The sequence below is a fragment of the Populus alba genome, chromosome 19, assembly GCF_005239225.2.
Source record: "Populus alba chromosome 19, ASM523922v2, whole genome shotgun sequence".
Classification (NCBI taxonomy): Eukaryota; Viridiplantae; Streptophyta; class Magnoliopsida; order Malpighiales; family Salicaceae; genus Populus; species Populus alba.
In genome coordinates this window covers 10,510,206-10,526,673 of record NC_133302.1, presented here as the reverse complement: position 1 = coordinate 10,526,673, position 16,468 = coordinate 10,510,206, and the positions used below count along the sequence as shown (strand labels likewise).

General features: G+C 31.2%; 3 protein-coding genes across 4 annotated transcripts; 2 read left to right on the top strand and 1 right to left on the bottom strand.

Annotated features, from left to right (window-relative positions):
• Positions 1-6,700: 6,700 nt before the first annotated feature.
• On the top strand, positions 6,701-9,431 carry LOC118027749 (protein pns1-like). Its single transcript, XM_035031197.1, has 3 exons — positions 6,701-7,516; positions 7,818-8,960; positions 9,053-9,431. Exons 1-3 carry the CDS (start codon positions 7,430-7,432, stop codon positions 9,185-9,187), a joined length of 1,365 nt encoding a protein of 454 aa, XP_034887088.1. The 5' UTR covers positions 6,701-7,429; the 3' UTR covers positions 9,188-9,431.
• Positions 9,432-9,710: 279 nt separating this feature from the next.
• Positions 9,711-11,875, bottom strand: LOC118027750 (uncharacterized). Of its 2 annotated transcripts, none has more exons than XM_035031199.2 (3): positions 11,478-11,875; positions 10,783-11,041; positions 9,711-9,984 (listed from the first exon to the last, which is right to left on the bottom strand). In XM_035031199.2, the coding sequence occupies exons 1-3, from the start codon at positions 11,670-11,672 to the stop codon at positions 9,917-9,919; spliced, it is 522 nt and encodes a 173-aa protein (XP_034887090.1). In that variant the 5' UTR covers positions 11,673-11,875; the 3' UTR covers positions 9,711-9,916. The 2 variants fall into 2 exon arrangements, with proteins under 2 accessions (XP_034887090.1, XP_034887091.1); XM_035031200.2 differs by having other exon boundaries at positions 10,796-11,041.
• A 4,116-nt stretch (positions 11,876-15,991) lies between these two features.
• Positions 15,992-16,351, top strand: LOC118027751 (small ribosomal subunit protein uS4y-like). Its single transcript, XM_035031201.1, has one exon. The coding sequence runs from the start codon at positions 15,992-15,994 to the stop codon at positions 16,349-16,351; it is 360 nt and encodes a 119-aa protein (XP_034887092.1).
• The last annotated feature ends 117 nt before the right edge of the window (positions 16,352-16,468 follow it).

Sequence of the window (16,468 nt, the reverse complement as noted above, 5' to 3'; positions counted from 1 at the left end):
GTTAACAACAATAGAGATAACAATTTAAATGGTCACTGATTTCACAACAGGACTAAAGGTCTCATTATAGTCAAAACCATGTTGTTGATGAAACCCTTTGGCAACCAGTTGAGCTTTGTAGCGAAAGATATTGCCATCAAGATTACGTTTAATTTGAAAAACCCATTTGCATTTGATAGGTTTAATGGTGAAGCTGGGGGGAACAAGCTCTCATGTTTTGTGTTTAACCAAGGCAATAAACTCCTCTTACATGGCATTTCACCACTTTAAATCCTGTAATGCTTGAGACACACAGGTGGGCTTTATAGGTAAAGGAAGAGGATATTTAGTGGCTAGATAAAGCTATTTTGGTTTATGAATATTATTCATATATCTGGTAGTCATAGGATGTGTATGAATGGGTTGTTGTGAGGCTACAGGGCTGGTACGTTGATGGATGTCCGTAGATGGAGGTTTTGTTAGTGGAGGAGAAAATAAAGATAAAGCAGTAGGAGAACTATTCAACACAGTGGTAGTAATGGACGATAGCAATCCAATGGAAGGTATTATTGGTATAGGAAGATCTTGTGCTTTAACACCTGGAATTGACAGAGAAGGCATAGTGACAAGGGCAAAGGTCGAAAAGGGAAAATGACTTTAAAAAAAAAAAAAAACAAAACACATGGCGAGACAAGTAAATGCGAAAGGAATTGAGACCCATATATTTATAAGCACTTTATATGGTTGAGTAACCGAGAAATAGATAGGGCATTGATTTTGAGTGTAGTTTACTTGTGTAAGGTTTTAGCGGTGGATAACATTGACAACTAAAAATGTACATTTTTGTATAATCAAGTAAGCGACTAAATAGACACTCGAATGGATTTTGATTTTGTAAAACAAAAGACAATATGCGATTTATCAAGTAAACTGTTGTATGAAAAGTAAAAGTATTTTAAAAAGTAACCGCTGTTATAATTCCTAACACCACCTTAATAAAAAGTAAAAAAAAAGTTATGGTGGACCTAAATAGGATAGTGTAAATAAAACAAAAATGAAAGGGGCCACTCACCATACCATCCTAGGTAATTAGGGGATAATCAGAGGCACTAAGATTAATGATCCAGTTCCCTTTGAAAGACCTCAACAATATTGACATTACATGAAGTGTAGTAGCAAGCATAATAGGACCTCTATAAGTAACCAAATTTGGTTTCCCAGCAATCCAAACATTCCCCTTAGAGGCAAAAACTGTTTCACCTCTAGATGCTAATATCAAAGTAAGCAATAGGCATGGATATGAAGAAAAGACATCACATGTATTAGCATCTTTGTATCACCTCTAGATGCTGATATCAAAGTAAGCAAATGTTACTGGATATGGTTTGAGGTCTTCTAACATGTTTAACTTAATCAAAGGGTTGTATTTGGTAATAGGCGTGACTAGTTTTGTTGGGATATATATTAGAGAGAAGAGTAAATTGGGGCCGCCATGAATGAGATCATGAAAATTTTGATGCCTATTTCATTGAATTAGAAGAAAAGGCAAGGGGAAGTTTTGGATGGGAAGTTGGGTAGGGAAGGAAGGGAGAAAGGTAGTAAAAGTTGTTAATGGTGAAGGAGGGCATTGTGAGAGGTGAGAATGCATGGGAAAGATAAAAAGCCATGGAAGTGTGTGGTAGATCTTGTTGAAGAGGGTTCCTTATTGTGAAGGGAAGGCGTCCAATTGTCACTATAATAGTTGTTATTTTTTTTATTTTATTTTTTTAAAAAAAAAACACGTTGATTTCATTAATATAAAATTGATGTATAACAAATTAGTACATTTACATTACTCAATTTTAAAAATGAAAACAAGAACTTATTACAAAAGAATATGTTTGAAAAAAATATTCCACCATATTGGTGAATTATAGTTTTTTCATTTGAACATCTTATCCAACAAAAAATATTTTTTTTGGAATTTTTATAACCAAGATTTATTAAAACATCACCTTTTTTTTTTCTTCCAAATTATGCACATAAATAGACTCCTACTATAATAGATCAAAGAAAAATAATCGATATTGAAAATCCTAATCATTCAATACTATTAATAGATGTCAATCTCTTTAAAAAAACAAAATACAATCTCCAAACTTTTATTCATGAGACATACAATATATATGAGAATATCAGATCCTTATCTTAGAAAATAAACGAAAACATAAGAAAATTTTCAACCATAAAAAAAAAAAATAACAATAACAAAATGGGGTTGTCATTGGCTTTTTGTAGTTGGCGGAGGCTCAACTTGAGATTGAAAGGAGGATTTTTGTTGAGGCAAAAAAAGAGAAAAGAGGGAGAGAGAAAAGAAGAAGAACAATATTTCTTTTTTTCTTTTATAATATCTTTTTCCTTTCTTTCTTTCATTCTTGCATTGACATGTGTCTTCATATGATTTAATTTATTTTGTTTTATTTAATAGCTAGGGACATCTTTGATTCAGCTGTTAATCAAATATAAATCTCTTCCTTTAATATTAAAAAAAAAGTCTCTTCTCTTAATGATTTTATGACGGACCCTCCACATCATCTTGATATATCTAAATGAATTTAATAAAAAAATTTAATATTGATTTTTAAATTTTGAAAGTTGAGGGAGGGAGTATATCTAAAAACAAAGAGAAATTTATAAAATTAATAATAGAAATTTTGGATACATGATATATGTGGTAGAAATGTATTGAGAAATGAAGATGATGTATTTTGAAATGAAGTTTTTTTTTTAAAAGAAGAAGATATAATTGTAATTTTAAGTGTTAGGAATTAAGGATCTAACTCAATGGAAATTTTATATTTTAAAATAAAGTATTATGATAATTTATTAACAAATATTCTAAAAAGCATGGAAAAAGTACTGTAGCTTTTCCTACATGTTTTGTTTTTCCTTTTTTTTGGCTTTTCCATGTTTTTTTTTTGTTTTCTTTTTTCTTTTTTTCCCCCAAGATTGTCTTGTTCTTCTTTTTTTATTCTTTTTTGTTTTGTGTTTTTTTTTTTCAAAATTATCTTTGTTGATTGTTTTTAATATTGAACTGGTTAAAAATTTAATTCTGTAGTTTTTTTCTTTAAAACATTATGGATTACTATAATATTTCTCTACATGGGTTTTTTCTTCTTGTTTTTTTTTTTTTTTTAAAATGGTTTTTTTCGATTTTTTTTTTCATATTCAGCTGATTGAGAATTTTGCTTCATAGTGTTTTTTTTTTAAATACTGTGAATTATTATAATATTTCCTCATATAGTTTTTGTTTTGCTACAGTGTTTTCCCAGATATTGTTTTTCAAAATTATCTTTGTTGATATTTTTTTTAATACTGACCTGATTGAGAATTTAGCTTTAACTTTCCTCACATAACTTTTTTTTCCAATTTTTTTTTTATTATTATTATTTTGCTTTTTTTTTTCAAAATTGTCTTCTTCTTTTTTCTATTTTTTTGTATTTTTTTCAGAATTTTTTTTGTTGATTTTATTTTTTTTAATATGGAGTTAGTTGAGAATTTAGCTTTGTAGTTTTTTTTCTTTAAAACACTATAGATTATTATAGTGTTTCTCCACATGGTTTTTTCCTTTTTTTTTATGATTTGTTTTTTTTTTTTTTCCAGAATTGTCTTTGTCAAATTTTTTTTTCATATTGAGTTAGTTGATAATTTAGTTTTGTATTTTTTTTTTTCTTTAAAACACTGTGGATTGCTACAGTGTTCCTTCATATGATTTTTTTTTTTTTTATGAATTTTTTTAAAAATTATTTTTATCGATTTGATTATTTTTAATATTGAGCTAATTAAGAATTACAACTGTAGATTTTCTTATGAAACACTATAGATTGCTTATAGTATTTCCCTGCATAGTTTTTTTTTTCCTTTTATTTTTTTTTGTTATGATTTTTTTCAAAATTTTCTTTGTTCATTTTATTTTTTTAAATATTAAGCTAGTTAAGAATTTAAATTTGTTTTTTTTTTTTAAAAACATTGTGGATTGTAATAGTTTTTCTCCATATAATGTTTATTTATTTATTTTTTTTCCACAAACTTATGACAACACACAAGCATGCCACAAAGTCCCGTGGCATCGCGCGAGTATGTCATCTAGTAAATTAGTTTTTATTTAAATGATGTTAGCTAATAGCATAATAAAATTTATAAATGATCATATTTTCATATTAGAGGTATTTTAATTTTTAAAAACTATTTTAATTATTATCTCTAGATTAGAAATTATTTTTGTATCATAAACCACCAGATTAAATTGGAGATAAGTAGTCATTATAAATTTTTAAAAATAAGAAATTACATTATTAGTGATCTTTTCATCACCATTATAATAAGATCTCCAAATTAATTTATAATTTTGAAGTTAATATAGATAACATATATAGATTGTGTGTTTAGTTTTCCATTTGATTCATTATATGTTATTATCAATTATATTGATATTTTAGGAGGGTTTTTTTTTATTATTATTTCAAAATAAAATATATTTGTAAGAAAGTTACAGCCATGTCCAAGCCTAGTCTCAGTTCTAGCTTGGCCCAATTCCGAGAGCCCAAGCCTTAATAGCTTTAACTACTTAATATATATATATATATATATATATATATATATATATATATATATATATATATATATATATAATAAGGCATCACTAAAATCAACAAGAGAAATACCACCAACAATATAGATAGTCTTAATTATGCAATAAAAGAATTTATATCAATTTTTAAGGATTTTTCTTCTATTTTTAAAAGATTTTCATAAAAAAATAATAATAAAGGAACACTATTATATTTAATGGTTTTACTGGTGAAAATTTATATTAGTATTTATATTAACAATTTATTTATGATTATTTAACTGATTGAAAAATAAACATAGTTTGAGAATAAAATTGATTTAGAAAGTAATTTGATTGTTTTTAGGATTTGATTGCCATGTTCCATACGGCGTCTATTCACATGACTATTGGTTATGTTGAAAGCATTGCATAATTTAAAGTTTTTTATTTTTTTTTATTTTTTTTAAGGATATGTCTATTATTTATTGAGGGTGGCATCCTCATACTCGTCGTTGGGCAACACGACTGCTCCCTCATCGGACAACCATTCACTACCAGCGTCGATCTCCCTGTGATGTTCCAGCCACAAGCTCAATGTAGAAAATCATAACAATCGTCACTGCTTACATAACTTCCATAGACTCGGATTTGTTTTATCCTCGTTCACAATCCGCAGTGGAAATTGTTGAACAAGGGAGGGGTGTGGCTGTCATTTTTTATGTATAAATTTGTTTTAAAATGTGGTGTAAATTATATTTTTAAAAAATTTAATTTTTTTTATTATTTTTTTTATGTTTTCATATCGTTTTAATATACTGATATAAAAAATAATTTTAAAAAAATATATATTTTAATATATTTTTAAATAAAAATATTTTAAATTATAACTACTACCACAATTTCAGATATAAAAAAGTTAATGCCACCAATAAACCTTAATTATTAGTTATTACCATAGATATAGCAAAGAGCAAAACTGTAAAAGTCCTCTCTCGTTAGGGTGATGAGAACGTTAATCCAACTTTATGCTTATATTTAACTTGACATATGGGGTTTTTTTTTTCATACCAACAAGTTATTCAATAGTCAACAAGACTAGCCTATTATACTATATTTTAAAAGGTGTAAGAAAAATATTATGTATATACTATGGATATAAACTTATTCTATCATGGATCAAATTATAAATATTAAGTATTTGTATTATAAACAACTGTAACATTTTAAAGCGTTGTTTTTTCTTTGTTTTTAGTCAAAAAATATTGTTAGGTCTAAAAAAAATTTGTTTTATATTTGTTAGTCATAAAGCTCTATTTTTTATATTTGTTTTATATTTTAAAAAAAAATTATTATTGATCCGCTATGAACGCGGATAATATAATAATTATATTTGTTGTGCATGGTAAACATCATGGAAGGAACCATATCTATATCTATATAAATATGTGGAAGAAAACCAATAGGCCTCACTAGAAATCAATAACTCATTTTAAGAAAACAGGTCCAAAATCATTATACTGCAGCTCAAATTTGATTGCGCGCTAATCTATCTGTGTTTGAACTCTCCTCTGCAAAAGCATGGACAATGTGTATTTTATAATTTGAAACAATGTTTAGCAGCTTTCTTGTTCCCCTAACTAAACCTTAGCCATCCCACCTAACGCAATTGACTTGTTTGTTTATTTGGTTGGTTAACAGTCGTTATCTACATGCAGGTAATTTGCGCCCTCCGCATCAAGAGAAAGAGTAGACTATGCAAGAAGAATTTGTGTTGAAGATCCCTAATTCAGTCACTATTGAAGATGAGAAGGGAAGTGATTGCCGCCGCTGCCGCCGCTGCCGCCGCTGCCGCCGCTGCTGGAATTTAAGTTGGGTCTGTGATTGCCGCCGCTGCTGGAATTTAAGTTGGGTCTGTGATTGAATTTAAGTTGATGGTTTCTTTTGAATAGTTGCATTTAATTTATGCTAAAGAATATGATAATAGATCAGAGCCAAAATTGTTTAGAATATGATAATAGTTGCTGTAGTTGGATTTTAGTTGGCAAATCTTTTCTTTTGAATTTTGCATTTCTAATTTTAGAAATGCAGATTCATTTTGGATTAAACTATATATCTTGTTTCTCTTCAAACTTCGGAAGGAGTGTGATAATTAAGACTTGGAAACCAGGAAGACTTCCTTCGTCGTGTAGCCTGACGTCGCTTGGGCTTCAAGTAACATTTTGAATCTTCTTCCACTTATTTCCCAGAGAAGACGCATCAAGATCGTGTTACCTTGAATCTTGGTCATCTATGGCAGTGCGATATCTGCAGTATTTGTAGGCTAACACCATTACACTGATCAAATGATAACAGAAGCCCAAAATTAGTCAGCATTTAAGCCTACAAAACACCTCTCTTCTCATAAAGAAACAGTTGTGTCTATTTTTCTTTACTTTTCTCTTTTCTTTCTTGTGCAACGCTGACTGCGTCACGAGAACCAGCATAGACCTAGAGAGAAGAGACCCTCTTCCACAAGTCACTTCTGTTGACCTATCTATCCCTCACCCTCTCTACCTTCCACGTCGTCGTTGCACCACATCATCAAAGCCAAAACTCATACACAAGGTAATACGTGTCAGATCCAGTGGAAATGTGAAGCAGAAGGACTTGGACAGTTTCATACGATCATGAGTTGCTAGGAACACTTGAACAAGAGCGATAGGATAAAGACTTTTGTGTATATCGTGGCTGCCAAGAAAGTGGAAGAAAGAAACTAGAACCCCAGAAGTTATTTGTTTTAAACAACGAAAGACCAAGAATTTCAGAATTAGATTCGGAATAATCATTGAGGGGTAGCAATCAAAGGAAAGATCCAACGAAATGGATGCTGCAGCTACGGGTATTAATGCGCAGAACTTCCACATTCAAGATCAAGAGGAAAAACCTCCATCCATAATCCCCACCAAGGTTCTTTCTCCTCCTCCTCCTACCTCAAGTCAATCTCTTGATTTTGTTTTCTTCACCCGTTCTCCTTCTCTATCAAGATAGTAAAGAATTCCCAAGGTTTCATAATTTATCATCTTTCTATGTCTTCAACATCCTCTCTCTCTCTTAATAGTCTTTATATTGATTCTTTATTTTCTTGTTTTTAGCCTTTTTAACTACTCCATTGTTTTGATCATTCATTTTTTTATTCTTCTTGAGCAGCACATACTGTGAGTTGACTCTACAAAATTATTAACTACCAACTCGCTTTGTTATTTTTCAGGTTCAAGAATCAAGCGTCCGGATTGAAACCACGACAGTGGCGGGGCTATTCGTCCAGAGGCTCTTTCGAGCCATCTTCTTTGTTCACATCCTCCTAATCGCGATCCTAGTAATCTGCCTCGCCATCCGTGGCCTCCTCTCCTCCCACAGCCACAATTTTCACCCTAAGAAGTGGTATCCTCCACTCCTTGCTGCAACAGCATGCGCTGGGATTGTGGCTTTCACATGGCAATGGTTCACTTTCCGCAACCCTTCAAGAGCCCTGAGAGCAGCCTTCTGGCTTAGCCCCTTGCTAACCTGTGCAGTAGGCGTGCTGTTCGTATTAATTAGCTCTACTGCAAGTTTAACAATAGGCGTCATTGCTATAGTTCTTGCCCTGATTCTATCCCTTTATGCTTGCTGGGTGAATTCTCGATTCGAATATGCCACCAAGGTTTTGTCCGTTACTGCTGCTTCCCGTCCTGCTAAGACCACCACATTAATCAACCTCTCAATCATCCTAAGCATTTTGTATTCCTGTTTCTTGGTATCTGGGATTGGCGGAGCCACTGCTGTTGGAACTGTGATAGACACTTCGTTCATTGTGGTGATCCTTGCGAGCCTGGCATGGAGTACGCAAGTGATGAAAAACACATTGCAAGTTACAATTGCACGCATCAAGTACCTCCACTTTGCATCTGGAGCAGATATGGACTCGAGAATAGCTTTACGGGACACAATCAAATATTCAATGGGAAGTGTGTGCATCAGCTCAGTCCTTGTGCCTATAATTACCGTAATCCGTGGATCTGCCCGAGCAATTAGTTTGATTGCAGGGGGCACAGACGAGTTCTTGTTTTCCTGTGCTAATTGTTATTCTGCTGTTGCTGCAACACTAGTTAACTATGGGAATCGGTGGGGTCTTGTGCAAGTAGGGGTTTATAATAAGGGGTTTGTGCAGGCATCCATGGACACATGGGAGATGCTCAGGAGAGTTGGGTTGGAGCCTATAATTGACAGAGATCTGACAGGGTCTTTCTGTTTTCTTTGTGGGATGGCAGGAGGTGCGATATGCACCCTGGTTGGAGGAACATGGACATTTGCCGTTCACAAGAGCTATGCTACAGAAGTGTCAATCTATGCATTCCTGATTGGCTACTTCATGGTAAGAGATCAGCTATCTTTAGTGTTGTAAACATTTCTTACAACAGTACTTAGAAACTCACAAAGTTCGATGACAATATTTTTTGCTTGCAGTGTCGGATAGCAATGGCATGGCAACAATCATGTGTTGCAGCTTACTACATTGCTTACGCAGAGAACCCAGAGAACCCACGGCTTGACCCAACTATACTTTTTCGCATTCAAGAATTTCAGAGGCGTGGAGCTTAACAATAATCTGAAGCTAATTTCATCTCGCTTGCTGACTACAGATTCATTGTTTTAGATTGAAAATTTGAACCACGACTAGACACACCACCTACACTAGAGAAACATCAATTGATGTTAAAAGCATGTGATTCTGTGAAAACATTACAATTACAAATTTTTGATTGTTTGTACAAGATAATTTGTCCTGTAAGTGGCATTTAAGTCTGCTTTTAGATTCAATACAATCCACCCAAGTTCTCTAGCACGTAGATCATCTTCAGAAATATTGAATTTCACTTGGATCAGATGCTTAATAAGGTCACACTCCAGACAGCAGATGTAAGGTCACAGAGGATCAAATTCCAAAGCAGTGCAAATCATATCCTACCAAATTTTGATCTCAAGAGTAATCATGTTAAGAAACTCATTTAACTGCATACGTTTCAAGCTCCATTTGTAATACTTACTAAGGCAAATGAATGCATCTCCATTGTTGCATCTGAATGAAAGGGAAATGGAAACAGTAAAATGAGAAGCTTGCCTATAAAGTGAAAACAGATCATTAACATTCAAAAGATCAAGAAGAATACACTATAGACGAAGAATGCCATTGAGAAATGAAGAAGTTGAATACAAAAAAAATTAATACAGTAATGCGAGGCTACATGACTACAAAAACTATGACAACCTGCAAGTGCTAACATCAAAGAAAGGTACAACAAAATGCACTAAGAAAGAAAAACACATAAGTTACTTGGTTCCAAGATGACCTAGGCCACCACATTCTGAGCACATGATGTTCCCTGTTCCACCACAACCTACAAAAACAAATGTGACATAGGATCATTGTCGTCTTTGCGAAATATAACACAGCAGATGAAGATAACCACCAATCAGCTACCATGCTACTGTTCTGAAGTAGCATGCAGCAATCATACCACAAGACCAAGCCCCATGGACGAATACAGGCCAAGCTAGTCAACGTTTACTACTTCCCAAATATGTACAGAGATACTCTAATGTATACTCACTAAAGCATATCTTCTTGGTGAGTTGAAGTTAACAACAAACATGAATAGACATCAAAATTTATAAGCAAAGGTGAATGGTCAAAAAAAGGAGCCCTAAAGAGGTAACTAATTGAGCTATTTTGCAGAAAGGGATCTCATCACAAGAAATAATTGTCAATGGTATGGCGGTAAACAAGTTTTCTTTTATAGTAGCATTACATCAGAATCAATTCTACTCAGTAGACTTGCCCTACATAGAATAATAAAGGCTTTATTTAAAGGCTGATGACACACAGAAAAGGTCCTGCTGAGCCTATGCATAAAGAGCTTGCACGAGACAGAAAAAAGTACATTGCACTTTCTTGAAATACAAAATTATTCATTTCCAGAGAAAAAACTTGTGACATGCGGATAATTAACTCCATAAAACAAACAAAATAGTAATTGACAAGGCCAATTAGCTCAGAAAGTAAGCACGTTGTTCAATTTGTACAAAATTAGTAGGTTTTGATGATGACCATAGTTTGCCATAACAATAAAATGGTTTCACCAATAACAGTCAACTAAAATAAATTTCACATGAAAAATAAGCGAAAGAAAAATTACCTAAGCACCTGACCTTGACAATGATGCCCTGGCTTTCCATTATAGAGTCAACATATAAGCCAGAACCAGAGCATGTGGTGCAGAGAACAGCGCCTTTGGCTCGGCAATCAGTGCACCGAGGATTATCTCCAATTACTTTCGCAGCCAACGAAACACCTACGGGCTCCTCAATTCTCTCCTCTGGTATAGGCTTATCATAACAAAACAGAGATTCAAGACTGCTTTTTCTTCTATGCACATCTCCCATTGAACTTGACTCCTAAAACATCAAACAACAATTTCTGAGGAACTCGTGCATTGAGAAACACATGAAGATGAAAAATTGACTGCACGACAATAATTAGCACACCCATGAATCTCATTTCACATATAGGAAAATATACCAGCAAAATCATTTAATATCTTTTAATTATTCTGGGAGTAAAATTGATAAATCCATTATTTTATTTAGCACACCCTTATTTATTTACTTCTACATTATACCTTTCTATAAATCCTTACACCAGCCTACACATTGGTTGCTCTCTCATTTTATGAATTGAGAAATGCAGGTGCACAACAGCAGTCATGCCAAAATTTGTTAATACATAGAAGAAAATAACATAAAAATAGTAAGTGATCACCTACATTCCAATACAGTTTCCAAAAGAAACACGTACCCGAAAATAAAATAAAGAAAACAAAAAGGAACTAACCCCATGAGAAGAAGCGGAAGGAAAAACAGAGCCATTAGGAGTGATGGCAGAGATTTTTGTGATGCACCCATTTCCACTGAATTGAAACCCATATCCAATCTTATCATTCCTCAGTATATTTGATGATTTTGGTGAAGAAGAAGAAGAAGAAATGGGCAAGAGAATTGATGACCCAATTCTAATTGTAGAACCCATTGAACCCCAAAATACAAATTAAAAAATTAAATCAAGAAGATAATACAGAGCTATTATGTTTAGAATTATCAAATTATAAGAGATCCAAAACTCAAAACTTTGGAGAAATCGATTCTGTTTTGTGGTGTTTCTTTCTAACTTTTTTTGAGCTTGTGTACCTCGCTCGTTGTTACCGATGCAGAGAGCTCGAAAAGCTTGGTGGGTGAAATGAGATCCTGTTTTATATAGGGTCATGAGTTTGAATTTTAATACAAAACTTAAGCCAAAGGGCCCAAAAAGTTTTGCATTATTTATCTTTTGAAAATATTAAAAAAAAAAAAACAAAGTTTTTTATGTGTAAATCTTTCAAACCTTTAAAAGTAAACTCAATGTAAGTTTTATAGATAAAAAAAAGTTAGCTTTAGATAAATTGTGTTTTTTTAGTAAAAAAAAAGAGAAGAAAATACTATACAAGTCATATTTTGATTTTTTGGAAAATTACTCAGCCTAAATTATAATTCCACATTATAATTTGAAAAAATATAGTTTTCATTATTAATTTTATAAGAATGATAACATTTAACATCTTTTCCAAAAATTATCAACAAAAATATTTAATTATTTATAAAATAATTAATTACAAAATACTTTTTAAAATTTATTCATGAATTTACTTTTTGGCTGTAATTTAAAATTTTACATTTTTTATTTTAAATTTTATATGCACTAACAATTAACATTCTAAAAAAAATCAATAAAAATATTTGAGTATTTACATGTTTATCATTATATTTATTTTAATTACTAAAAAACCCTTAAAGCCTCAAAATAACAAAATTTGTATTCATAATTTATAATTAAAATATTATCTTGCGTAATTCCTCAAAATAAAATCCCTTTTAAACATTTCAGCAAACAATTTTTGTGCATAAACATTTCTCTCCATTTTCTCTTCAGGCAGCTTTGTATATATAGTGTGCCAAATGGTGAAGAGCCAATTAGTGTGTGTTTGGGAACGCTGTTAACGCGGTTGAAACTGTATCTCATAAAATTCAAATATATTTATTTTTTGTTAAAATTTAATATGGTTTATACATTTTGGATCGTTTTGATGTGCAGATATCAAAAAATAATTTTTTTAAAAAAAAAAAAAAATCATTGACATGTATTTCGGCATGAAAAATTATTTGAAAAGTAACCGCTACCACACTGCCAAACATATTTTACATGACTAAAATCTTCACAACCTGGTTCAAGGTTAGTGTATTTGGAAGTGTGTTTATAGTTATTTTTTAAAGTATTTTTTTATTTGGAAATGTAGCAAAATAATATTTTTATTTTTTTAAAATTATTTTTAACTTTAACATATAAATTGATCTAAATACATTAAAAATTTATTAATTTGAAGTAAAAAAATTAAATTTTTTTTTTAAATTAGTTTTAAAACACACTCATCAATCCCGAAATGTAAATCTAAATTATATATGAAAAGACATTTTTTGAAACATGAACATGGAAATATATTAAAGAAAACGTGAAAGACGTTGAAAAAACACTATGTACATAAACACATATTCCTATTTGTCGGAATAGAAATTAACTTCTCTTTTTCTTTTTCTTTTTTCTCTTTTTGTTGACTTTCCAACCAAAAAATTATTAGCTTATTTGTAGTTTCCAAATGATTTATTCGTTACTATTCAATTGTTTGGGATAAATAAGTTTTATACCTTGTATTAGAATAGTATAAAAGATTAAATTATTTTTAGAAGTAAAATTTGTATAAAGAAATTAATTTATATTTTGTTTTTTAATATTTTTTAGATTAAACTCCATCAAATTAACAAATACAGAAATACGATGGTAATTATCACAAAAGCATGCAAGATTAATATCATTACTTTAGATTATCCAATTTGGGTTTTCCATTTCCAAGTATTTATTAGGACTCCATTATCCTAATTACAAATTCTTTCTGAAGTTGTACTCGATCCTGTGGCCCAAGGTTTGAGAGAAGCTTTGTTAATTTTACTGATATAAGAAATACACTAAAATGGAAGGGTGGTTTTAAACAGTATCAAAAATTGTTCACATGCTCTCATCATACCATGGACTAGAGGAGTGTTTTTTTCATTTTAATCCCTTAACTCTTGTTTTTATCAATTTAATCCTTTAATTGCAAAGTTAATAGCCAATTAATTTGTATTTGCTGACTATGGATAAAATTGAAAAAAAAAAACCAACATAAAAAAGACGATAAAATTATATGATTCCTAAACAAAAATGTGTTAGATAAAGACTATACTAGATAATAAATATATGAGTTATCTAAGATGAAATGAGATGTGAGAGCCTTTACAAAAAGTTATCAATGAAGCGTAGAATGTAAGTGATCTTATAGTAGGACAAAAGAGTACTTGCACAAAACCACAAATGGCAAAATAGTAAAAACATGTAACTAAAGGGTCAATTGAAGAAACAAAATTGTTGCAGCAATTTATTTCCTTTTCACTCTTGATTGGACATGTTGATGTGACTAAAAAAATCAACTCCCCACGAAGCATCCAAGTGTGAAAGCATTAATATAAATATAAACACAAACATAAATATAAACACAATTGAATACACATTTTACATGAACGCACAAACACAAACGTAATATATATTTAAAAATATTTTTTTAATATTTTCAGATTATTTTGATATACTGATGTCAAAAATAATTTTTTTAAAATAAAAAAATATATTATTTTAATATATTTTTTTAAAAAAAAAACATTCACAAACATATACTCTAACTCTAATAATATCTACTTTTATGTCCGCAATATTTTTATAGTCAAGAGGTAAAGAGGATTAGATAAACATTACTATCAAAGAAACAAGCATATGAAGAGACTTGGCTTTTGTTCACACACACACCCTAATTTCAAGTTTGACATAGCGGGCATTATTTTACATCAGCCACAGAAACATCAAGTAATTCAAGCTTTTGTGCTGATACTTTCGGATTCTCCGTTAGTGCTTTAATATTTGAAATTCTATAATATTTTAGAATTTTCTCCTAATCCTGTGTCATAACTTAATTTTAAATTTCTCTCAAAATTATTGTTTTGCTTTTAAAATTAAAAAAAAAATAAAAAGCAACAAAAACACACAAAAAAAATTCATAAGTTTGTAAAAGTAGGTTAAGAAGGATTTCAAATGGAAGGAGAAACCAATCTGAGATTTTGGATAGAAGTCGAGAACCTAATTGTATATGAGATTGAAAGACAATGCATATTCAATGTTAAATTAAAAAAATTAGTGGATAAATTTGTATAAAAATTAAGTTTAAGGATTTAATTAAACTTTTAATAGGCTAGTTTGGTTTAATCATGATCTCAATTAAAGGTTTAATTAAATCTAAGAATTAATTCGGGTTATATTTTAAGAATTAATTAAGTGTAAGGACATAATTAGATTTGTAATAGCTCAAATTAATTTTATTAGGTACTTAATTGTAGGAAATATTAAGTTCGGAAGTTTAATTTAAACTTAAATGAGAAGGTTGAAATTTTAGAGAACCAAATTTAATTTTTACAAGCACAGTTGGATGAAATCGATAAAACAATTGCAAGCAAATCAATGTTTGGAGGTTAATTAGGGGTCAAATTGAAAAAATCTTTTTGTAAAAAACACAAAATTTGATTGAAAACAGGAGTGAAATTAAAGAAATTAGAAATTTGAAGGTTAATTGAAGACAAAATTAAAAATATACAAGATCAAAGATCAAGTTGAAAATGCTCTTAAATTATGGGGTGTTTTTGAAACTTTGTGATGGGTGAAATTGAATTGAATCTTTAAATCAAAATTCAACTAATGATCTAATTGAACGAATTAAAAGATTGAGGGCTGATATTGAAAGAGAAGATTTATAACCTAATTTAAATAAATAAAAAAACACCAAAATAACATTAATTCATTTAAAAAGGACATCTCAATTAGCTTTTACGGTTCATATGAAGAAGACAAATAAATAGTGTTAGGCACCATGTTGTCTAGTACAATTGTTTTTTTACATGTAGTTGGGAGCCAAAATGCGTTGTTTTGGTCAAAACATAGCTAAAACATATCGTTTCATTTAAATGAATTGATGTTATTTTGGTGTTTTTTTTTTTTTATTTAAATTAGGTTATAAATCTTCTCTTTCAATATCAGCACTCAATCTTAACTGAGAGATCATATCCCTCAGCATCCACCCCTGCTAGCAACCAAAGTCTTCCTTGCTGATCTCCGCTCAATTTGCTCTCTTAAAGATAAGCCGACTAAACCATGGTTCACGTCAAATCTTTACAGAAACCATGGGAAGACATTCAGGACGCCCATATGAGAAAGAACGGTTGGACGCCGAGCTGAAACTTGTTGGAGAGTATGGTCTTCGTGCCAAGAGGGAGTTATGGAGGTTTCAATATGATCTGAACCACATCCGTAATGCTGCAAGAAGGCGTCTCCCTCTGGATGAGAAGAATCCACGTCGAATATTTGAAGGTGAAGCCCTCCTCCATAGGATGTCCATGTATGGTCTTTTGGAGGAGAAACAGAATACGCTTAATTATGTCCTAGCGGACCTGGCCCTCACTGTTGATAACTCCCTTGAGCGTCGCCTCCAGACCCTTGTGTTTAAGGCTGGTCCACTTGGTGGTGGCTGTCCTGGAAGATGAAGGGCAAGAATCGGAATGTTGATGCCAAAAAGGCTTCTGGTGGAGATGGCTCCCTCGTCAGCTTCAAGTTGGAATGGAAAGGAAAGGAAGCGCCAGCTTGAATGAACTCGAAGAACT

Coding starts and splice junctions, on each gene's coding strand:
- LOC118027749 (XM_035031197.1), top strand. CDS start 7,430: ATGGATGCTGCAGCTACGGGTATTAATGCGCAGAACTTCCACATTCAA. Junction 7,517..7,817: donor CATCCATAATCCCCACCAAG/GTTCTTTCTCCT, acceptor GTTATTTTTCAG/GTTCAAGAATCAAGCGTCCG. Junction 8,961..9,052: donor TCCTGATTGGCTACTTCATG/GTAAGAGATCAG, acceptor TTTTGCTTGCAG/TGTCGGATAGCAATGGCATG.
- LOC118027750 (XM_035031199.2), bottom strand. CDS start 11,672: ATGGGTTCTACAATTAGAATTGGGTCATCAATTCTCTTGCCCATTTCT. Junction 11,042..11,477: donor CTTCCGCTTCTTCTCATGGG/GTTAGTTCCTTT, acceptor TTGATGTTTTAG/GAGTCAAGTTCAATGGGAGA. Junction 9,985..10,782: donor TGTCAAGGTCAGGTGCTTAG/GTAATTTTTCTT, acceptor TTGTTTTTGTAG/GTTGTGGTGGAACAGGGAAC.
- LOC118027751 (XM_035031201.1), top strand. CDS start 15,992: ATGGGAAGACATTCAGGACGCCCATATGAGAAAGAACGGTTGGACGCC.